The following is a 21541-nucleotide window of genomic DNA, read 5'->3' on the forward strand; positions in this document are numbered from 1 at the left end:
GACACACACACACATATACACACACACACACACACACACACACACACACACACACACACACACACACACACACACGCACGCACACACATACACACACACACGCACGCACACACATACACATCTGGGCTCTTCTGGCCACTCTGGTCCTCTCTCCAAAAGCCGGTCTAATTTGAGGAACCCAGGCGGAGTCAGCAATTTCTGCTTTTCTCCGGGCGGCCGCGAGATGTTTTTGTGTTCCGAGACGAAGCTTTACAGACTCCATTTCGGCTTCGATAATCTTGGTGACGAGTCCATGAACTTCTTCTGAGCCTGTACGGGATTAACCGGCGGCAACCCGACACGGGGAAGAGCGAGGCGTACCGAGTTGGGATTTTGGTGGGAGGTTTGTCCACGGCAAAAGTGACGTTTGCTTGTGTATTCTTTGTCTTTTATTGTTACATGTTACGTACTGTTTTGTCAGTGTCCTTGCGACAAGAGTCACTGCGCATGTAAAAGTTAGGTGACAAACAGACATTCGAGGTTGGTGGATTGACAGGCGAGACGGCCTGTAAGGTTGGGCTGGCCCCTGTTATCGTGCGTCAGCCGATATCGGAAGCACTGACCAAACTCCAAATAGGCACTGGCTGGATTTTTTTCTTTCTTACCAGCTGAGGATGCCCAGCCTGTCAACCTATCGCGTCAAAAGCTCCCGAAGCTCCTATCGACCAACGACAGGCGCATCTATCCCACGCTGCTGCTTACGCGCCCGGCCTCTGCAAGGTGCGATCGAGACTCTCAGACGGCAGTTTTCGGCAGACAATGGCCAGTGTCAGAAGAATACGCTGCGTGTAGCGGATTTGCCATGGATGCCAGCTTGGTTATTGCCTGTCTGTTGTGTCGAGCATAGATCCCTGGTAGTCAGTCGGTTTTCTTGTCGAGGATAAACATTGCTTCTGGTTTGTTTTCCTGCTTTTGTTTCCGCCCGGTAGCGTCTCGCCTAGGTTTTGGCGGTGCGAGCTTCGGTCTCCAGCCAGCCCGCCATCCTCTTTTCTCCGCCACCTTCCTTGCATGAACGAGCACGCCATCCCATCTTCGTGGTGGTCTTGAGAGTGTGAGAAGAGGACTGGTATACTACACCGCCTGCAAGAGCCACTCAGCACAGACTCGGCCATGCAAGAACCCGCCGACGGCTCAAAGCCCGCGCCGCAGCTCAAGCTGGAACGCGCCGCTGGCCTGTCGCCGACCTCGCTGGCAACGGCCACTGCTGGCCAAAAGATCGACATGGCGACGCCGATACAAAGGCCGGCGACCGCTGGCCGCAAATGGAACACCAAGAATCTCGGCTGGCGTCTCGGCGCAGATGCCGTCAGTGCCGGCGCGGCCGCCTCCATGGTTGCCCCGCTGATATCTATCATCGACAGGTGAGCTGCAGCCGCTTGTGATGCTTGCTACCCACAGAAATCTCCCCAGAGGGCGGCAGGGAGGCTGACCAACGTCATCAGGTCCATCATGGAGAACGCGTCGGGCCGGCGGTCTCTGGCGGACTCGATCAAGAGCTCGCTGCTCAACCTGGTGCTGCGGCCGCACACCATCGTGCTCGCGCGGCCCTTCGCCCTCATCTGTATGGTCTACGGCGGCACGTACCTGACGGCCAACGCGCTCGACACGGCCACGTCGACGGTGCGCGGCGGGCCCGCCACGCTCGTGACGAGCGGCACGGCAAAGTTCGCCGCCTCGTCCACGGCCAACACGGGGCTGGGCATCTACAAGGACCAGGTGTTTGCGCGCATGTTCGGCCCGCCGGGGGCCACGCCAAGGCCCGTGCCGCTACCGTCGTACCTGCTCTTCACCGCGCGCGACTGCCTCACCATCTTCGCCTCCTTCAACGTGCCAGTCCTGCTGGCCCCTTGGCTCGACGCTCGCCTGCCGACTGAGGCCCGCCGCAGGTTCACGGGCCAGACGCTGGCCCAGTTTGCGGCGCCCGCGGCGGCCCAGATCCTGACCACCCCGATGCACCTGCTCGGCCTCGACCTCTACAACCGCCCGCGCTACTGCGCCGCCTGCCCCGCCGCCGCCGCGAGCCCCACCGCCGCCGAGCGCTGGGGCCTCGTCCGGAGCAACTGGGCCATCAGCGTTGCCGCCCGCGTGTGCAGGATCGTGCCGGCCTTTGGCGTCGGCGGCGTCGTCAACTACAAGGTCCGCCGGCACTTTATGGACAAGCTGGTATAGCTTCCCTTCGAGCCCTGCTCACTTTGCGTTGTTTTAATCCCTAATCGGTTTCCCTTTTTTCTTTTTCCCCCCATCAACCGCCAACATGGCATACTCTCCCCTCTCGGGTTTCCCAACAACCCGGCTGTACAACACTCCCCCAGGTCATAAAGAGGCGTTATTTTGGGCTCGGGCTGTTACAAAGCAGCGCTGAGAGGGATAGAAGGGCGGCCAGCCTCGTTCAGGCTGTCTTTGGCGTTTTTGTTTATGCTTAGCTTCGCATTGCTCCTTGCTTTCTCAGATTCCGTCGTCGGATACCCATAGGTTTGATTGTTAGAGCCATCAACGAGTAGACTTTTGATAGAGAAGAAAGAATCATGCCACATGAACTGAACAGGTACCGGGAAATACAACTGTTGTCGCTCGGATTCCTGGCATTCGAATCTCCCATCGTGGTTTGTTCTTATTCCAACTCTCAACGAGACATCGGCTTGTGTATAGCCCCATAGCATCCAACACTCAAATAAGACCTGTATCCTTCAGAGCCCTATACATGACCGCCTGGGCCTCCTTTGCCTCCTTGGCTTCGAGCTGTGCAGGACTGAGACCCTCACCCGTGTCGATAAAATTCTCCCAGAACTTGAGGCCCTCGATTCCCTCCTCGCGACACAGCACGCCACGCTCCTCGGCCATTTCCAGCTCCTCCTCGGCCACGCCGATGCTCCACCCGAAGCGCTCGGCCGCGTCCTGTGCAGTCACGCCCCGGCCAAACTCGTGCCAGTTCCAGGCGACCTCCCTATCCGGAGGAAACTCATGGAGGTCCTTCATCCACGCCAGGACAGTTTTGACGGTGCTCTCGTCGGTTCTGTCAGCGCCCTGCGCGACCATGACGCCACTTTTGAAGGTGCGCAGTCGAACCGGAAGCTGCAGCTTCTCCCACTGCCGCACAGCCTTCTCAAGGTCCATGGGACTGACCAGTTCTACGCCGCCCCGTGCGCGGTTGAACATTGCCCATAGGTCTACAAGGCTGATGATGCCTCCTGATCGCTTCAAGATCCCCCGGGAGTCATCCGTGAGAAACTCGGCCAGGTTTCTTGCCAGCTCCGAGATGTACAACGACTCGGAACTGTTGCCTCCAACGACATCCTTGGTTGTCACCAGGCCCAATTGGCTGGCAGACTCGGCAAGAAGTCTGCTTGCCTCAGATGATCCGGGCCCGCCGCTGTTGTTGACCTGGCGGGCAAACGTCTCGGCAAGAGCCACAATCTCCTTGGCCGAAGCCATCAGGGCCTCAAGATCTTCAAAGGCGCTGCCGATGACCATCTCGTTGTTCTTTCGCATCTCGAGGCCACGTTTCTCCAGCCCCGCGATTCCAGCAGTTCTGACGCGGTCGGCCCCAGGCGTGGATCGTGAGGGCGAACCCGCATCCCCGTCGCCGGTGCTATGCATTGACCTGGGTATTGGCGGCGCGTCTTGTAGAAGCCATTTGCGCTGTGTCATGGACCCTTTGAGGCGCTCGTAAAACACCTTCTCTCCTCCACCTCTGAAGGATAGCTTGACGCTCTCTGGGTTTTCCACCCCAGGGTGGTTTCCCACAGGAGTCAGAAACAGTCCGGGCGATTCGGTTCTAGGCTCAACGGCGGTCAACTGAGCAGGCACATCCTGCGAGACCAACGGTGCTCCGCAGATCTCACAAGACATCAGCGACGGGTGGTTCAGAAAGGTGCACCTTGGGCACTGGAAGGAAGCCTCCTCGCTAGAAGTTGTAGCAGAACCACCACGACTGCTATTGGAAGTATCATCCCCATAGCCGTGGCTAACAACCGTCTGTGCCTGCGGGCGGAGCGGGAGTGGTACCGAGAGAGGAGGCCGGCTTGTGGCGTTGGAGATGGCCGCCTTCAGTACGTGCGTCAGGGCGGGTTTGATACCGCAAGCCAGACATGGCGGTAATGGAGTATGCGCGTTTGCGGTCGCCGGGTCGAAGTTGGAGGGCACTGGGTTCGAGAAGCTACAGATAGTGCATACCCAGGTTGCCGTGCTCGTCGCCGGGGGTCCCGCCACGCCGCCTCTCGCAGCGCCATCGGGCCGGGACGCGGGCGGCGACGCGCCGTTGCGCAGGGGCGAGCCGGAGGACCGCGCCCGCGATCGCGGCTGTAGGGTCGAGCGGCGCTTACTCGGCTTTGGCACCAGTGTGATCTTTGCCGAGGATTTCAGAAAGCCGGCCTGCGTCCATGCGAAGGCGTCTTAGCATCTCTATGCCACGGCGGCGGGAGGACTACAATGCGGTGCACATGCGTACATAGAACTCGTAGCGTTCCACATCCTTTAGGTCCAGGGCGACCGAGTGCTTCCTGGGCTCAGCCTTGTCGACATAGCATATACGGTGCGACGTCAGGTAGACTTGGCCGTCCTGCTGCTTGGGCAGCTTGTACTTTCTGGACGGGAAGCAGCCGCGAAGGCGTCAGCTCTGCCACGAAGCGGCGCTCGAGGATGGGCAGCAGCTCACCCCTCGTAGAGCCCCACATTGTCCTGGAGGCAGAGGAGCACTTCATCCGCAAGGTACGAGGGCCGAAGGGCAGTCGTCAGGTCGATTTGCTTGAGAAACATCCGGCATGTCTGGCGGGGGATGCGATGGGCTCGGCGGATGTCTGGTCCACGGAACGATGCGACATAGAACGCGGTAAGACTTCACACCCCGATTGACTCAAGGCCTCGCCTCGACTGGGAGTCGCAAGAGTGGCCTCGCGCCGACTGACGTCGCCCATCCGCACTGCCAATCAAGCTAGGCGCATGGAGGGGTCGATGCTTAATTCGGCTTAGCCTCAGGCGCATGTGCTACCGCGAAACTGCATGCGGTGGCACTGGTCACTAGTGGCTGATAGGGCCGCAGAGAATGAACCACGTCTCGCACATGGTCCGAGCGTCGCCGGGATCGCCACAAAGGAAGCCACGTCCGAAATGAATGATTAGGTCATGCGTGCTTATTATGTAATGCAACGCCTAGCGAATGAAGGTGCAAGCAGCCACCCAACCTTCCAACTCGTGCTTTCTCACTTCCTCTGCCCTTGTATTTGGCCACCACTTTCCTCTCACTCAGGTCAAAGTTGCCCTAGGAATTCACTCACCAACTTCATTGCCACACCCCAGATCCGGGCTCCCGTCGTTAAACGCGCACCACGCTATTGTCTTTCGCGAGCTTTGTGTGCCGTGATTTGATTCCATTCGCCCTGGCCTTTCTTCTCTCTCACTTCCTATTGCTAACTCTGGAGTCGAACCTCCTCCGCGCGCTTCGCGGATGTCGACCGCAAACATGATGCCCAACACCTGGAGCCAGGCCGCTGGCATCCCGCCTGCGCCCATCGCATATCCGACCTACCCCATGAGTAAGTTATCTCATCCGCGCTCTACCGACCTGGGCTTCAAGTCCTCCGAACCGTCTCGCGAGCATCCCCAGCTGACCGTGGCGCCTCCTTCCTCGTCAGCAGCTGCGGCTCCAGCATACACTGCCGTTCCTGTCCGTCAATCTTTCGGATCCGTAGCCCCCACCCAAGCCCAGTACTCGGCATCTCCGACTTCATACGGCGCACAAACCGCAGAGGCTTCCCCTGCTAGTAGTGCTCCGGCGGCGGAGCAGTCGAAGAAGATCGACTGGCCACTCTCGGTTAGGCAATATGTGGCCAGGTCCTTCATGCCCGACAAAATGGACCACACGGTTGACCGCGCCGAAATGGAGGCCAAGCTGAAGGAGACTATTTCGCATGCCCATCAGACAGGTGTTATGTACACCATGGATTGGGACAAGATGCCTCTCCCCCAGGAGCTGATCAAGCGCGAACGCCTGGCATCTCTGATGTCTACTACTGTCGCCCTACCCAAGGACCCCTGGGGCGTGGCCACACCGGCGCCGAAGAAAAGGAAGTCCGGCGACATGTCCACTGACATGAGCTCTGGGGTACCGCCGTGGCAAACTGCCAAGGCGAGCAGCGGCCTTGAGGGCCGTGTCTCATATTCGACGCCTGACAAACGTGCCGCTCCCGACGATTCATCCAGCAAAAGCATGAGTAAGTTCCAGAAGCAACTGGAGAAGCGCCAACGTCGGTTCGATGGCGGCTACAAGTCGAGCTACCGGTCCCCGAGCCCTCCTCCTTCGGACGGCCCCATTGTGGGGACCAGCCAGACGTTGGAGAAGCGTTACCTTCGCCTGACGGCTCCCCCCGTCGCGTCCAATGTGCGTCCTCAGGCGGTTCTGCAGCAGACGCTTGAACTTCTCAAAAAGAAGTGGCGGAAGGAGTCGAACTACGCATACATCTGCGATCAGTTCAAGTCGATGCGTCAGGACCTCACCGTTCAGCGCATCAAGAATGAGTTCACCGTTTCCGTCTACGAGATCCATGCCCGAATCGCTTTGGAAAAGGGGGACCTGGGTGAGTATAACCAATGCCAGACCCAGCTGCGTGCTTTGTACCAGCTGGGCTTGAAAGGAAACCCCCTTGAGTTCAAAGCGTATCGTATCCTGTACTTCATCCACACTGCCAACCGTTCAGCCTTGAACGACGCCATGGCAGACCTAACCACAGCAGAGAAGGAGGAGCGCCCGATCAAGCATGCCTTGAATGTGCGCTCTGCCTTGGCCCTTGGCAACTACCATCGCTTCTTCCAGCTCTATTTGGATACGCCCAACATGGGTGCCTATCTAATGGACATGTTTGTCGGCCGTGAACGTCTTGCGGCTCTGTGCAATATTTGCAAAGCGTAAGTCAAAGATCCAAGCCTCGCTTTGGCCTGCCCCGGCCGCGTGATCGCCAAGCTGACATTGTTCGCCTACACAGATACAAGCCTGACGTGAAACTCCGATTCATCACGGAGGAGCTAGGCTTTGAGTCCGACGCCGAAGCCGTGCAGTTCATCATCGACAACAACGGCCAAGACCTGCTCGATGAGCGTGCTGATCACATCGCCTTCCTTGCTGGGAAAGCTGGCCAGCTCTTCGACCACGCGAGGAAAGAGGCCTTCCGTAGAGTTGACATCAAAGGCCAAATATGAAGCCCGATCCCAACCACCAGCCCGACATCTTTTATTTTCAGTTACACTTGCACAATACCCCTCCCACTACTCTCTCAGTCCATCGCTCTCTCCGTCGGCATCCGTTCGATGCGGATGCGGTTACTCGGTAACGACAAGAGTCGAACCGCCTCGAGTCCTTGCGTTCAGCATCTATCGAGTCTCAAAAGCTCTCTCGCATGTCCCTGCTCGGATTATGTCACACTTCAGGCACGGCGGGAGTAACCGCAATCCGATTCCGCCCGAAACTACCGCCCTTCGGCCCAGTCCGACACCTGGCATCCGTTCTATCTTCGTATCTACGCATTTCTTCCCCTCAATCTAACGTCGAGACCTACTCAGTAATCCCCAGCCGGGGCTCGAAGTGTACGCTCACAGTACCGCACGACTAATAAAGAATGGCGGGGGAGCACGTGGATATGTTTTTAGCCTTGTGGCAGGGTTGGGGACTTGGATGTAGCATACCCGCTTCTGCGTTCTTTCTTATTTTGCGCGTTTGGCTGGACTTGGGAACTCGACGTCGGATGGCCGAGCAACCTCCAAGTACCTTTGCCTAACTATCTGGTTTATGATGGCGTCTCTTTTTTTTGTTTGGTGTCGACGGGGAAAAGCACGCTCGTGGAGTTGGGGTAATAAGGCATGCTCTTACTTGGTCTTTTATAAGAGTATTGGTTTAATCCATCTACCGAACCAGCTTCAACCTGTTTTAGTCGTCGTGGGGCGACTAGGTAGGTAGTTTGACTGGCAGCGGCAAATCCATCATCAATTGTTTCGTCATGTTTCCTGATCTGAGCGGGATCGATGCAGACCCAGGCAGATCTAGGACCCATGTCATGAAAGCCAAGGCTCAATGCTTAGCCAGAGGTCGCAGCGTCCATGGATCGAGAACATTCTTGAAGCCATCTGACAATGCACCGCAGCCAGCAGAGCCCCCCGGCCGGTGGCAGGCATCGGGACCCCTCCTTCTTTCGGAGACACGTTCAGTTTCATAAGCAGGCGCTGGCTATCGGAACGAAGATGAGCCGGACTAGGGAGCTAGATAAGGCATTGAACGGCCTCCCGGGGTGAAATCTGGAATCACAAGCCTGTTATTTCTGCTTGTCTCCCATGAGGAACTTCTGACGCCATAGTGGGCATCAACTCGCCGAGATCTCCTAGGCGGCCCGGGTTCAGATCCTATCGCGGGAGGGCACAGTTGACAGAATCCTGGCATGCCGAGCACATTCCAACCAACAAGGGCCGTGCTGCTCAGCACCCCGAGTTTTCCAGGGCGCTTTCAAGCTTGGTTGACGTCTTGTGGACTGGGAATCATGGCGACCGAAGCCGGCATTGCCTGCAGCAAGCGGGCCCCTCCACCAGCAGCCCGCCACCCCCGCTTCCCGCCCCGGGGGTGCCACCAAGACAAGCACCCGGCGGATTTGTATAGGTAGGTAGGGGATGGCCAACACGGCGGCGGCCTCCCGCCTCTACGTAATCCGATCCCATTGCACAGCGTCAATGCAGCTCGCCGTTCCTGCGTATGATGCAGGCACGGCAGGTTCACTCTCCCGCGCCTCTGGCGCATGTTCGGGAGCCGTCGTTTTCGCTCCCGGCAACGGGATGTCGCACAGAATTGTTTATTTGTGGCCTGTCCGTCGTGCGGAAAATGGCCCAAACTTGGGCCTTGTGAACCTTGAGGTCAAGAAAAGGCGTCATGGTAAAATTGGCAGGTATGTATACACACTAGTCGAAGAGCAGCAAATATGGAAGGTATCTCATGGTGGCATTCGCACGTGAACGGACTGGGCTGTCCGCACTACAGCACCAAGCCAAGGACGACCCCTCAAGCCAGGGCGATCATCATGGGAGCCTGGGAGGGAAACACACGGGAGAGGGCAGGGTGGAGGCATTAACCTTTCCGCTCGCATGGCTGTTGATGACGGCGGGCCACTCGCGTCGTCTCTCTCACATGGCGGCAGCTCAGGGAGACGGGATGAGAGGGAGAGAGAAGCGAAGCGAGGGAAAAAGAAGCCAACCAACCCATCACTCAACCCACACCCAGCCCACCCAACCAACCCCTTGCGTTGGGCAGCGAAGCAAGCGGGCCAGGCACGTGCCAACCATGGAATGGTTGATTTTCGACGGTGATCACAGCATGATTCCGGAACGACAGCACGCGGGGGATGGGCGTTCCAGAATATAATGACTTCCAAGGGACCCCTGACCTTACTTCCGCGTGTCATCCCTGGTTTGCCTACTGCCAATGATCTAATCCCGCCTGTCTGGCGGCTTGCCGTTTGGTTCAAGGAGGGGAAAAAGCCACATGGAATGCTTGGCAGCCTTCTTTTGATTCTCTCATGGGTTCTGGTCGACGCCGGCACAAGAGGAACACGGCGCCCGCGTAACCGATTGACACGCTCAACGCACTCAGCAGCCTCGCATGCCCGGCGCTGTTTGCAACGGGAGTCGTCAACTAGGTATGGCTGCTCCGCCCCAGTTTCCGTTCATTTTATTTTATTTTATTTTACTGTGGGCATGCTCTCGTCTACCCCCACCTCCCGAGGCCCCTCAGTTCAAGGCACCCGAGCGGCTGGAACTGGGTCAAACTCGGCCGACGGGAGTCAAGGCGCACCCCCGCCTGGCGTAATCAAGGCGAGACGCGCAATCGCGCCCAATGTCTGTCATGCGAGTGAGAGAGAAAAGCAGACAAAGGAAGCAAAAAAGGAAAAGGAAAAAAAAAGTGAGATATGAGAAAGTTGCATCCGACCCCAGGAACGCCCAGCATATCGGGTCGCAAAAAGTACGCGCGGGCTAGGCGCCTGCGCCTAAGGTTGTTTCGTTGGTACTGTAGCTGAGGTGGTAGTGCGGAGGGGTAACTCTTATTGGATGCGCCATCCACCACGACACACCCTCGTTTATCGTTTTTGGCTCGGCCAAGAAACAGAGGGTTGCACACCACGGAGGTCAGCATTTGTGGCGGTCCTTTCGACTCACTGAGGCCTAGGTAGTCCGGCAGGAGATGGGGTCGTCGGTGCTGCCGCCGAAGGCTCAGTCCAAGATGGACCGCCGGTTTGTGTGAGATCTTGGCAACGCCGTGGAGGAATCGCTATGTGGATGCGGCTGATTCCTGCAGTGCCGGCGGGGCACTAAGCCGGAACGACCTCGATCGACACGGGTCTGCTCCATCGCCCTCCCCAATCCCACTTTATACTTTTTTTTTTACTGCGTGCTGATTACACGTGAGGGTTGGGATATCTGCCGCTCGCCCTGCGTCCATGCCTCGATACTCGCAAGTCCCCGGGCCCGCGTTGGAGGGCTGCGCCCCTCGGTCGTCGGCAAATGTGTCGTGACGGGGAGGGACACATCACTCGGCGACGGCGACCAGGGGGCGGCGGGGAGGCTTGGTTCTGAACAACACCGACATGGCATCCGAGAAACCAGCGTCGGCCCACATGGCTGCCCTTCCTTCCCAGCATGCTGTGAGCCCCTGCGCGCCCTGCCGTCGGGGAAGCTAGCCATTGCAGGGGGCTGCGAGAACAGGCCTCCCGCTCCCGTGCTGGGCGTGTGCCCGGTCCCAGGCTCCCCCTCTGGCAACCCAGCAATACGCTCAGCTTTATCCAAGCTCGATTGCGTAACAGGGCGCCCCAAGAAGGAGAAAAAGGAAAAGGTCGATGTTGAGCTGACCACGCCTTCTCCATTCCCTGCGGCCGCCCAAGCCGCTGTCTCAACCTACCTACTTTTTGCTCGAAAAGATTGACGTGATACAAGTGCAGTATGGGCGGGGACTCGACACCTTATTTCCGGATGGCCGTATAAAAACAGGCGGGGAGAGGAAAAGGAGAAAGAAGAAAAGAACTTTGGCTGACGAACTATTATTGTACGCAAATCCATGCCACCTGGTCGAGTTTGCCGTCCAGGCTCGGGATCCCAATTGGTTGTAGACCGGATTGTGAGCCCGACTCGGACCTTTTGGCCGATTTGTGCATCAAGCCGGCAGGCGGGCAGCCCAAGAAAGCAGAAAACCAACCAGGTCCAGCTGGTCACGGCTTCCATGGGTTTGACTGGTGACGGGTGCCGGTGTGGAAATTCCTAGACTTGGCTCGGCAGGCCTGCATGCATGAGAGGCGATGTGATGCTGGTCCTGGCCGCCCGCTTACGTAGGGGCATGTCGGGCTGACTTGCCGGAGACAGCTCCGCAGAAAGCCGGGCGCCTGTGCCTTGTTCCCATCCATGGATGCCAGGCAGATGCCGAGTTGTGCACGTTTATGCTTGTATTTGCACTCCAAAGGCATGAACATGCGCAGTGGCGCGGCAGATACCCTTGCAAGGCTTCCTCGCTTGGGTCCATGCTCCCATTCGGTCCCAAAGTTACATCCGTCCGAGAAAAAAGGAAAATGATGAAGGGGAAAAAGAAACAAGAAAAAAGGGGGGCCACCAGCTAAGCCAGGTGGTCCCGACTCTCGCAGGCCGCGCACAGCGCAGTTGGAGTCGTTATGCCCGGTGGGCTCATTCATCTTCACCTGTGATCCTAGCTAACGTTGAGCTAGCATGCTCCTATGCCGCATCATGGGCCAACCACAGACTAGCGCCGACAGAGCGCAGTCGGCGCAGTCGGCGCAGTCGGGATTATGGAACATGCTGGGCAGCCACATCGAATAGCTCTGTCGTTTAGCCTCCTCCTAAACGACTCTAGAAGGAGCGCTCTGTTTTGCCATTTCAGTTCGCGCACGAGGAGGACAGTTGCCTAACTCGGGGCAGTTTAACCCAAACGCTTCGCCGGGAGACTCGGAAGCGGGAAGACGATGTGGAGTAATGTGGTCTAGAGAGGTGTACGGGCTGGAAACAAACAGCAAGACGGAGGGAGAAGGAAAAAAACGAGACAGAGAGAGGGACACGCGGCAAAGCGCACGTACGTATGCATGCTCGCTCACTCACTCAGCTGCAGGCAGGAATGTCAAGTTCGTTTTCGGAATTTGTTTCTACGCTTGCTTTTCTGTTTCTGTGGATGGATGGCAGGCGACACGACGCTCGGTGCGACCTTTTGCGGGTGCAGGAAGGGTGTGCGAGGGCCCTGTCGCCGAGTGATCAATAGCGGCGAATGGCGGGCCCGGCTGTTTCCGGGAGCCCGCTTCCTCCAACATCAAGTCGGGTGCCATGGGGGGAGGGAGTCAATGGAGGGTGGGAAGGGAACAGCACAGGCTCGACGGTCCAGGTCCCCGCCGGCTCCTGTGATTGAATTGCTGCCCGTTGTATTTCGCATTTGTTTACCCACACCTCCCTCTCCACCCGCCTCGGGTGAACGAGGGCGCTGGCTGGTCCGAGCGGCGTAACCGTGGCTGCCCATTCACCCCCATGTGCTCCTGGCATGGACGCTTGCGCCGCACCTTGGGCCTTGGGCTGACTTCCATTGGCTCCCCCTCCGGCCCGGGCTGCCCACCACCAGCTTCCATGCACGAGGTGGTAGGTGTCTGGTGGCAGCCCAGGTCGCCTCAGGCGCGGTGTGGTGCGGTCCACACCTCAGTCGATGTGGGCGGGTGCAGTCTGTACCTAGATGCAGGCAGTCTTTAGGTGCAGTCTGTAGGTACGCGACGGTAAAAGCGCCCGCTGAAAGCTCGCTGGGGCTCCATGTAGTTGCTGGGTCTGCACGCATCAAATGGCCGTGAGCAGCTGCGGGGCCTGGGTTGCCGCCGCCGTTCGCACCCCATCCGTCCAGGCTGGGCTGGGCTAGCCCGTCCGGTCTGGTGTGCGCCCATTGATGAGCTCAATGCTTGCGGCAAGCGGGCACCCACCCAAGCTCCTAAAATGGTGGCGGTACCTCGACTCCATAATGAGGTGTGGGCAGGTAGGCCCTGGCAGAGTCGCATCCTTGCACGCCCCAACCGCTGCTGGTTGCGACTCCCGTCCCTGCGCGCCCTCCGGTTCAGACTTTGGCACTCTAATCCAGATTGGAGCCCCGCCCGCGCGCCCCTTCACCACCCCCGGCTCCCCCCTCCTATTTTCTATTAATCCTTTTGCCTCCCCACGCACGCATCGGCTCGCACGTCCGCCGCTTTGCATGCACTCACGACGCTGCTGATAAGCGACAACCGACCACGACGACAGCGACTCCCACCCTGCCAACGCGACCACTGTCCTTGCCGAACCTCGTCACGCCTGCGATCATATCGGTCCCGGACTACGCCGCCGCACATCACCACGCAGGAGAGAGTGAGCGCGCGAGAGAGAGAGCGAGAGAGACAGTGTGTGTCTGTCTGCGCAACACGGGACCTCCTTGTGGCGACAGCACGCGAGAGCACGAGCCGCCAGGGAAACAAAGGACGCCCACCACACTTGACGCCGCCCACTCCGCCGTAGCAGCAAGTAGATTGCGACAAGGGAGGAGAAAGAAAGAGGGTCGTCTCCGCGCCACACTACATACACTCTGCACACGCATTCGGCGGAAAACAGCAAAGAACCGAGAAGGCGCGAAGACCCACTGTCGCCTCGCGCTGCTTCCGCAACCACCACCGCCGCCGACATCTCTGCACGCCCTCGTTTCCCGTCGCCGATTCGTCTTGGCCGAACGAGCTCTTGCGCAACGCCAAATCTAAATTACGCCGAGGCAATAACAGGCGACCTGAAGTCCGCCGCCGCAACTCCTGCCTCAGCGTCCAGTCGCACCTAGGAGAGCACCTCGGCCACACGGGGTCACCCGACCGAAAAACACGCCTGAGTCGGCGTAACTCGAGGGCGCCTCATCCTGCCCTCAATCCCCTGTCTTCCAGTCCGCTTCTCGACAGCCGGAAGGCCCCACGATTACCAAGATGAAGGTGCGTCATCAAATTCTGCGGCCACTGACCGGCGCGCGCGTGCGTACTCGTGAGAGCCTTCTCCGAGATTGCGTGCGAGGCTGGTTGCGTTGGCCGCCACCCTTCACCCGCCGCCCCCTTCCACTGTCGCGTACACTCGTCATCGCCGCGAACAGGTCTCAAGCCACTGGCCTCCTGTTTCTCACGCGGTGCCGCATTCACACGCCTTCGGGGAAATTCGCACCCAGTCACTCGCCTGTTTCCCCCCCGGCTTATTACCCCTCCTCCCTTCCTCCGATCCCGCTGCCGCACCTGGTGCACCCCTCCCCTCCGTCTGTTGATCCATGACCCCTCGCTCATAGTTGAGCAAACTCGGCCGTCTACGTCGGCTCCCGCCCGAGTCATTGCATGCGTCGACCAGGCCCTGCAACCATAACATCTAGAAGGACTGGAAGCTGACAGTTATGCGTGCTTTCAAGGCCTTACGGCGATCTATCAAGGGCGACAAGGATAAGCAGCCTCAGCTTTCCGTCGCTCCAAAGTCGGCTGTTGCCATTGTTCCACCCAAGAAGGTCAGTCACGAACTATGCACGCGCGACTCGGGCGCCGCTGGCCGCCGTGTCCACCCTTGCTCTGCGGGGCGCCGAAAAGGACAGCCAAACTGACGGTCGGGGATCCCTTTGCTAGGTAATCCGCGCTCTATACGACTACGAGGCGAGATCGAGCCAAGAACTCAGTTTCTCGCGTGGAGACTTCTTCCATGTCATAGGACGCGAGGACGACCAGGATTGGTACGAGGCCTGCAATCCCGCGTTACCCGACGCTCGCGGCCTAGTGCCTGTCGCATTCTTCCAAGCCCTAGGTCGCACCGAGAGGGACAGCACGCAGTCCGAGAACTCGCAAGGGTCACCAAAGAACCCCGACCATGACTCTGGATACGCCGAGACGTCGACGACGACTGCTACAACCCCGGCACAGAGCCAGCGAAACTCCAAGTCGGGCGGCAAGTCCGGCGCCATGGTTTACGGCATCGTCATGTATGACTTCCAGGCCGAGCGCGCCGACGAGCTGCAGGCCCAGGCCGGCGAGGCCATTATCGTCATCGCCCAGTCCAACCCAGAATGGTTTGTCGCCAAGCCCATCGGTAGGCTAGGCGGTCCCGGCCTGATTCCCGTGTCCTTTATCGAAATTCGGGACATGGCCTCCAACACGCCTGTGGTCGACCCGGAAAACGCCGTCCGGAGGGCTGGCATCCCAAGAGTTGAAGAGTGGAAGAAGATGGCTGCCGACTACAAGAATAGCAGCATTACGTTGGGCAAGTTCGAGGTCGGAGGCGGCCCGCAGTCTCTGGAGGCGGGCATGGACCGCATGAATCTGCAGTCCGGTGACAACCGCACCAGCCAGAGCCAGATGAATGGCAAGCCAGTAAGTGGATGCTCCGCGGCATCTTTGCGCTCGAGGCTTGATTCGGCCACAATGACTGACCTTGACTTGCACTCCCCGCAAAAGTCACCCCTACCTCTTCCGTCCCCGCAGCCACTCCAGCAGCAGCAAAGTCCCTACAGCCCGCAGAAGAGCATGCAGATGCAGCAGCAGCAACAACAACAACAGCAGCAGCAGCCGCCCGCACTCTCACCCAACGCTTCCGCCTCCAAGTTGTACGCCCCCATCTCGGCCAGCATACCACGCTATTGCTTCGCCGAGGAGAAGTACTGGTTCGTCATCGAGGCAGTCCTCGAGGACGGGCGCCAATACGAACTTTCGCGATACTACGAGGACTTTTATGACTTCCAAATCGCGCTGCTCACCGAGTTCCCCGCCGAGGCAGGCAACACTGGAGACCAGAAGCGTACCCTTCCTTACATGCCAGGACCCGTTAATTACGTCACCGATGCTATCACGGAAGGGCGTCTCCACAACCTGGATGCCTACGTCAAGAATCTGCTGGCCCAGCCCACCTACATATCCCGCTGCAACCTCGTCAGGCAGTTTTTTAACCCAAGGGAAGGCGACTATGAGATGGATCCATCCGGCCAAGACGAGTACAGGATGTCGGGCGGCTCACAACGCTCGTCCATGGACTCACCCATGGATGGCACCTCTCGCCAGTCCTCGCGGAACAACCTCAACGGTAACGGCAACGGATACGGCGTCCAAGCAGCGCCAAGGAACCAACCGGGGATGCTCCGCCAAACTTCATCCATCTCGCAACCATCTCAGACTTCACTCTCGCCTGGCATCACACAAGCTGGTGCCATGATGAAGGTGAAGCTGAGCTACAACGGTGACCTAATTGCCATCAGGGTTTCATCCGACATCCCTTACCGGGAACTGCACGACAAAATCAGAGAGAGGCTGAGGATCCAGCCGTCTGAGGAGATTCAGCTATCATACAAGGACGAGGCGACAGGTGGCAAGTTGAGCATGATCAGCAATAAGGATCTCGATCTCGCTCTTAGCCGCAACGAGAAGCTACTCCTATTCGTGGAACTAGTCTGATCGAGCCTCCCCCGCCTTTAACAAGGACGGTGCGCCCACGAGGCATACTGGCATAATATATTTTCAGCCACCCTAGACCAAGACATCAAGGTCGCTGCGGCACTGCATCTCTGTGTGGACTCTTGAATACCACAGACCCCGGTATCATGAAGCTCACGCATCACCCTCCCTAATCGAGCAGCAGCTGTGGCAGCAGGCCTGCCGTCTTTGCAGGATCCGCCTCCTCCTCCTTCATACCCGGGATGGATGGGCAAACTGACTCTCGAAACTATCAGAGTTTGCGTCGAGCGTCGTTTTCGCGGCCAGCAGATGGATGCTAAAAACATGAGGGAAAAAAACGAGAAAAAAAAAGCATCGCTTCCAACGTCATGGGCTTAATTCTACACCTCCTTTACCTTCATGGCCACGTTCTGGAGCCGTGTCATTTCGGGTGCGATAGGCCTCAGCGAGTTTCTGTTGCTGTTTCTACCATCGCTCTTTCCCTCTTCTTTACCATTATCCCCTTATTCGTCCCCCATCCCCGTTCTTCTTTTCCAAGACCCTCTCTCTCTCCTTGTCTACATTTGTTTCTCCTTCATTTACTATATTTCCCTTGTCTCTGTTGGGGCATGCCCTGCGGACAAAAACAGCAACCCTCTTTTGTGATCGTCTCGTAATGCGCCACACATACGAGGTAGGCGTTGCTGTCTAGGTCACGCCCGGCCCAGAAAGGACATTCGCTAGGCTGCCCGGCGCGGCCATGAGATGAGTCGATTAACGAGAGTGACAAAAGTTTGGCGTCCCTGGGAATGATTTGATCCCGACATCCTTGAGCCGCAAGTCGTTTGAGAGGATCGCGGAGTTGGAGTAACTGGAACTAGGAGGGGGCTTCTTGTTCGGTTTTCGTTTGTTTTGGCGTTCACTTATGCTTGCGTTTCGTTTCTTAATCATCCTTCTTTCCGGGAGCGGCATTTCGTTCCCGTCTTCATTCTATGCCTTCGGTGGATTTGATTCCTGGTTTGGATTTTTCTTGCGATCAGAACCAGAAAGGCCACGTTTTTATACCCTCTGGAGTGAGTGAAAAGAAATCGGCGCGGGGAGCTGGGAGCGCCGAGGGCAGGGCCGAGGGCCTCTACTTAGTTGAGCGGTAGTTTGATAGGCGAGCCATGTGGGTGGTGTGAATGGACTTTGATGAATCACGTTGCACATATGCTACGCACCAGGGCGCCCCACCCAACTCCAAGCTGGTACGTAGCCAAGACCTGATCAGAACATGGACATACTAGTACGGTGAAATGTTTAGTTTACGTCGAGTGATGAGAAGTTTAGATCTAGCTAGAGTAGGTAGTTAGAGCAGCTGTAGTATACATCAATACACCATACGCCCTGGACACCGCGCAAAATAAAAAATATATATCAACCCACGGAAAAGTCTATACAAAAAAGGGGAAAAAACAGCAAGTCGCGGTTCAACCGGCGACGCAATCACTTACTCCTATTCGACAACGACATGGGTGGACATGTGCTCCACGGCCTCCTTTATCGAGCGCAGCATCCGAGTGTTGACGCAGAACGGGCACCGGACCGGCTTCTCGCCCGATGCGGGCGCGGGGGCCGAGCTTGGGATGGGTGTTAGTCTCAACTCGCCGTCGTGTGCGAACTGGGATGTGGTAACGGGGAGCTGGTGCATGCGGATCGAGGTGGGCGTGTTTAGTTGCAGCTGTTGCTGTGGTGGTGGTGGCGGCGCCGCTGGCGCTGGCGGCTGTGGTGACGTTCGCAACGGCTGCTGTGGTTGGAGTTGTGGTGGTGGCGGTGGCTGCGGTTGGTGGAGCTGGTGGTGCTGATTTGCCCGCGGTTGCGAGATTGGGGTTGCCTGCGCTGGCTGTAGCTGTTGCTGTCTAAAGTCGGCGCCGACGTTGCGGTTGATTGGGATCCCATTATCCTCCATGTGGTGCTCGTCGTTGTCCTCGGGCATGGTTGTATCGGCGTCAGCGTCTGTCTCCTCCTGTTGGATCTGGCGGAGCGCGTGTTGCAGCGCGACCTCGGCGTCATCGTCGTCACCTAGATCCATGTGGGACGACGAGGACACTTGTACACCGCTGTCGACGCCAACAGCGTCGCCGGTAGTCCGGTGACCGGCGGCGGAACCTGCGCCGAGTGATGGATTGGCTGCTGCAACGGCGGCGGCAGCGATGGCCATGTTGTGGGGGGCGGGGTGGGGGCAGCACCAGCACCAGCACCAGCACCAACACCAGCGGCGGCGGCGGTGGCGGCGGCGGCGGTCTGGATGGAGACCACCTCGTCACGGACGCGGGCGCAGGTTGCTATGCTGGTGTCGATACCGATGACACGAGAGAAGAGATCGCGAATGGTGGCGGCCGGGGTTTCTGCCGAGACGGGGGTGAAGCGCGGCAGGGCGTCGACGAGGTAGGATATGTCGTCGAGTTCGTCGGATCCCGCGGCGCCGCTGGGCCCCGGGGCGGTGCGGCGCTGGCGGCGCATCAGCAGGCCGTAGCGCTTCTTGAAGCGGTGGACCCAGCCAGGCGAGAAGTTGGGGGCCTTCTCGCCTTCATAGCGGGGCAGCTGCTCAAAGATGGCGACGGCCTTTTGCACCAGCTCCTCGTTGCTGGGCTGGCGGCCGCGGTTGACCATCTCCGAGTGCCAGAGCAGCACGAGCTTCTCGACGTCGGGCCAGTTGCCGAAGCGCAGGCGCGAGCCCGACAGCTGCGCGTCGCTGTCGAGGCGGGCGTACTTGGGCGACAGCGAGTGCGACACGGTCGACTGCGAGATGGAGAGCCCATACTCGGACGCGAACCACTCGATGCACGCCTTGTGCGACGGACGCACCACCTGGCTGTTGGCCCAGCGCCGCAGCGCCCGCCGCTGGTCCAGCGTGAGCGAGTGGCGCTCCTTGCTGGGAGTGGTGGTGGCCGTCGCCGTCGCCGTCGCCGTCGCGGCCGTGCCGGCTCTGTTGCCGTGGTGGGCATTGTTGACGGCAACGCTAGCTGTTGCAAGTCCCGTCGCAGCAGCTGTCGCGCCCGCCCCATCGACAACGACAGCCGGGGCCGGCGTCGAGCCGTCGTCGGCGTCGTCGTCGTAGCCACCCACAGACGACGACGGGGCTGTTTTCAGCGCAGACGGGACGGGCTCATCGTCGTCCATTTCAGCGTCGACCAATTGCCCGGCGGCAGCGTCATGATCCTTGCTGTAATCGGCGGCGGGCAGGTCCGCTTCATCCTTACTAATGAAGTCGGCCATTGGGCCGGCTCCGTTCTATCTTGTCTACTGCCCGTCTTCTGCTCTCGTCCCCTGCAGCCCTCCCCTCGTTGGCTGACCCTCGTTGACTGAATACGGCGAATTGAATTTGCGTGGGCTGGCGCTCGCCACGGCGGCCTCGAGCTGCCTGTAGGTCGCTCAAACGCCCCTGATTCCAGCTTGGCCGTCGCTGTTTCTGGGGCCCCAGGGCCGTCAAGGTCGCTGTGCCGGTGGCAGGGCCTCGCTAAGTCGAGCGGGACTGGGCCGATTGAATTGGACGGGGATGGCAAGGTTCAAGGAGCGGCGTGCCATCGCTGTATTGAGGCGGGCACCGAATGACTGTTCAAATCTTGGGGAGGCAGACTGAGGGGCTTTCGCTTCTGTGCTGTGCTGGTTCCGGTTAAGCGGACAAGCCATGTTCGTCGCTGAGCGCACAGCGGGGCAAATTCCTGCGCCGGGGCCAATTGCACACGCGCTCTCCCGCCACTTGCACCCCTGCGTTTATGCGAGTGTCGCCAAGCCGCCGACATGCAATGAGAGAGGTCGTTCCGATACATGGATTTATGCACCCGCATCACAGGATTTTGGGACAGCTTGGGCGTGCACGGGACGCAGCCTTCCCCCGGCACTCTGGGTATTTCAACGAAACGAGTTGTAGACATAGGTACACGTACTGTACTTGGTATTGTCTCGAGTTCAAAGTACCCCTTCGTCTCGCAGCAAGGGAAATGTGGCTGCAAATATAGGGATGAAGATGAGGACAAAGGACGATAAGGCAACTGACAATTATGACGACTTTTTAGGACCAATTTCCGCCCTACATTAAGGCTTCCAGCAAAAATGTTCCGCCTCCTAACAGTATCGCTAGTGAGGCCATTATCTAGGTACCTAGGTAGCCCTCTGTGTAGCCCGACGAGTGCGGGAAATACGAGCGGCAGTGGGTGCACGTGGGCTACGATTTATGCCTGAGCTTACTGTGTAGGCGCGCGGCTGCTCTCGGGCATGTTTGTCATGACGACAAGGCAACAGGGCCCGCCCGGTGCGGGTAAGCCGGAATTGCTTGGCAAGATGCCGCTCCCGACCCCGATGGCTAAAGTTTGCCAAATTTACTGTCGCTGTGCACTGACCGCTGTCAAATGGACAACCTGCAACACCTCTCAGGGATTAGATGACCATTGTGGTTCTGGTGGATTCCCTAGGAGGATACCCTCTCAAGCCGGTTCTATTCGACGAATGGTCTGAAAATGGGCTTCGGATGAGGTAACGTTATTATCAAGCCACTGCGTGAAAAGAACTTCTGCGATCCCTACTTATCTAATGTGCCTACTGAATTAAACCGGCTTAAGAGGGTAACTCGTGGGGTTGCTTTTTTGTACTAGAGTTTGCCATGGGATGGACCCGAGATGCCGACATTTCCCATCTGGGAACATTTCTCAGAGAAAAAAAGCGGTATGGGTTCCCTGCAGGAAACAGACGTGATGGAACCAACAGATGGGCAAGCTGACCCGCCGAGATGGATCCCCCACCTGGTTGGGAAACACCTCCAAAAAGAGGAACTGTTTCGAAGAATTCGGTATCACCCAGATTGTGCCAAAGAGACGCTACCCCTGAACAATGCCAATGCCAATGCCAATACCACTCTCCTTTATTATAAATAGAAAAAGAAACGAAACAAAGAAGCCCAGAGCAAGCTAGGATTCGGGACTGGTGCCAGGGCCACCTCGACAAATTTTCGTCCAAGAGGATTATTGATGGATTTGCTGGTAGTCTCCATGTCAGCAACGCGAACCCGA

The 21541-nt window shown here is 58.3% G+C and overlaps 8 protein-coding genes across 8 annotated transcripts; 6 read left to right on the plus strand and 2 right to left on the minus strand.

The window, feature by feature from the left end:
* Nucleotides 1-1149: 1149 nt before the first annotated feature.
* Nucleotides 1150-2208, plus strand: GGTG_03063 (sequence orphan; the record flags this gene model as incomplete). Its single annotated transcript, XM_009220841.1, has 2 exons — nucleotides 1150-1400; nucleotides 1482-2208. 2 exons carry the CDS (start codon nucleotides 1150-1152, stop codon nucleotides 2206-2208), a joined length of 978 nt encoding a protein of 325 aa, XP_009219105.1.
* Nucleotides 2209-2456: 248 nt separating this feature from the next.
* Nucleotides 2457-5018, minus strand: GGTG_03064 (vacuolar protein-sorting-associated protein 36). Its single transcript, XM_009220842.1, has 3 exons — nucleotides 4694-5018; nucleotides 4487-4622; nucleotides 2457-4410 (listed from the first exon to the last, which is right to left on the minus strand). Exons 1-3 carry the CDS (start codon nucleotides 4792-4794, stop codon nucleotides 2707-2709), a joined length of 1941 nt encoding a protein of 646 aa, XP_009219106.1. The 5' UTR covers nucleotides 4795-5018; the 3' UTR covers nucleotides 2457-2706.
* A 221-nt stretch (nucleotides 5019-5239) lies between these two features.
* Nucleotides 5240-8135, plus strand: GGTG_03065 (GANP domain-containing protein). The gene is made up of 3 exons (XM_009220843.1): nucleotides 5240-5570; nucleotides 5673-6939; nucleotides 7017-8135. Exons 1-3 carry the CDS (start codon nucleotides 5483-5485, stop codon nucleotides 7228-7230), a joined length of 1569 nt encoding a protein of 522 aa, XP_009219107.1. The 5' UTR covers nucleotides 5240-5482; the 3' UTR covers nucleotides 7231-8135.
* A 2150-nt stretch (nucleotides 8136-10285) lies between these two features.
* Nucleotides 10286-11071, plus strand: GGTG_03066 (hypothetical protein; the record flags this gene model as incomplete). Its single annotated transcript, XM_009220844.1, has 2 exons — nucleotides 10286-10296; nucleotides 10522-11071. 2 exons carry the CDS (start codon nucleotides 10286-10288, stop codon nucleotides 10982-10984), a joined length of 474 nt encoding a protein of 157 aa, XP_009219108.1. The 3' UTR covers nucleotides 10985-11071.
* Nucleotides 11072-12579: 1508 nt separating this feature from the next.
* On the plus strand, nucleotides 12580-13817 carry GGTG_03067 (hypothetical protein; the record flags this gene model as incomplete). The annotated part of the gene is made up of 3 exons (XM_009220845.1): nucleotides 12580-12687; nucleotides 12859-13069; nucleotides 13330-13817. 3 exons carry the CDS (start codon nucleotides 12580-12582, stop codon nucleotides 13815-13817), a joined length of 807 nt encoding a protein of 268 aa, XP_009219109.1.
* Nucleotides 13818-14479: 662 nt separating this feature from the next.
* On the plus strand, nucleotides 14480-16514 carry GGTG_03068 (MAP kinase activator; the record flags this gene model as incomplete). Its single annotated transcript, XM_009220846.1, has 3 exons — nucleotides 14480-14587; nucleotides 14703-15440; nucleotides 15525-16514. The coding sequence occupies 3 exons, from the start codon at nucleotides 14480-14482 to the stop codon at nucleotides 16512-16514; spliced, it is 1836 nt and encodes a 611-aa protein (XP_009219110.1).
* A 245-nt stretch (nucleotides 16515-16759) lies between these two features.
* Nucleotides 16760-20298, minus strand: GGTG_03069 (hypothetical protein). The gene is made up of 3 exons (XM_009220847.1): nucleotides 17987-20298; nucleotides 17777-17828; nucleotides 16760-17507 (listed from the first exon to the last, which is right to left on the minus strand). The coding sequence occupies exon 1, from the start codon at nucleotides 19749-19751 to the stop codon at nucleotides 18555-18557; it is 1197 nt and encodes a 398-aa protein (XP_009219111.1). The 5' UTR covers nucleotides 19752-20298; the 3' UTR covers nucleotides 16760-17507; nucleotides 17777-17828; nucleotides 17987-18554.
* Nucleotides 20164-20632, plus strand: GGTG_03070 (hypothetical protein; the record flags this gene model as incomplete). The annotated part of the gene is made up of 2 exons (XM_009220848.1): nucleotides 20164-20382; nucleotides 20552-20632. 2 exons carry the CDS (start codon nucleotides 20164-20166, stop codon nucleotides 20630-20632), a joined length of 300 nt encoding a protein of 99 aa, XP_009219112.1.
* Between the last annotated feature and the right edge of the window lie 909 nt (nucleotides 20633-21541).

Source organism: Gaeumannomyces tritici (assembly GCF_000145635.1).
Source record: "Gaeumannomyces tritici R3-111a-1 unplaced genomic scaffold supercont2.2, whole genome shotgun sequence".
Lineage (NCBI taxonomy): Eukaryota > Fungi > Ascomycota > Sordariomycetes > Magnaporthales > Magnaporthaceae > Gaeumannomyces > Gaeumannomyces tritici.

Bases quoted from the DNA above. Each gene is read 5' to 3' on its own strand.
- GGTG_03064 (XM_009220842.1), bottom strand. From the start codon at position 4,794: ATGTTTCTCAAGCAAATCGACCTGACGACTGCCCTTCGGCCCTCGTAC. The intron at 4,623-4,693 runs GTGAGCTGCTGC...CTTCCCGTCCAG, and splicing joins AATGTGGGGCTCTACGAGGG to AAAGTACAAGCTGCCCAAGC. The intron at 4,411-4,486 runs GTACGCATGTGC...GCATGGACGCAG, and splicing joins TGGAACGCTACGAGTTCTAT to GCCGGCTTTCTGAAATCCTC.
- GGTG_03065 (XM_009220843.1), top strand. From the start codon at position 5,483: ATGTCGACCGCAAACATGATGCCCAACACCTGGAGCCAGGCCGCTGGC. The intron at 5,571-5,672 runs GTAAGTTATCTC...CCTCGTCAGCAG, and splicing joins ATATCCGACCTACCCCATGA to CTGCGGCTCCAGCATACACT. The intron at 6,940-7,016 runs GTAAGTCAAAGA...TCGCCTACACAG, and splicing joins CTGTGCAATATTTGCAAAGC to ATACAAGCCTGACGTGAAAC.
- GGTG_03069 (XM_009220847.1), bottom strand. From the start codon at position 19,751: ATGGCCGACTTCATTAGTAAGGATGAAGCGGACCTGCCCGCCGCCGAT.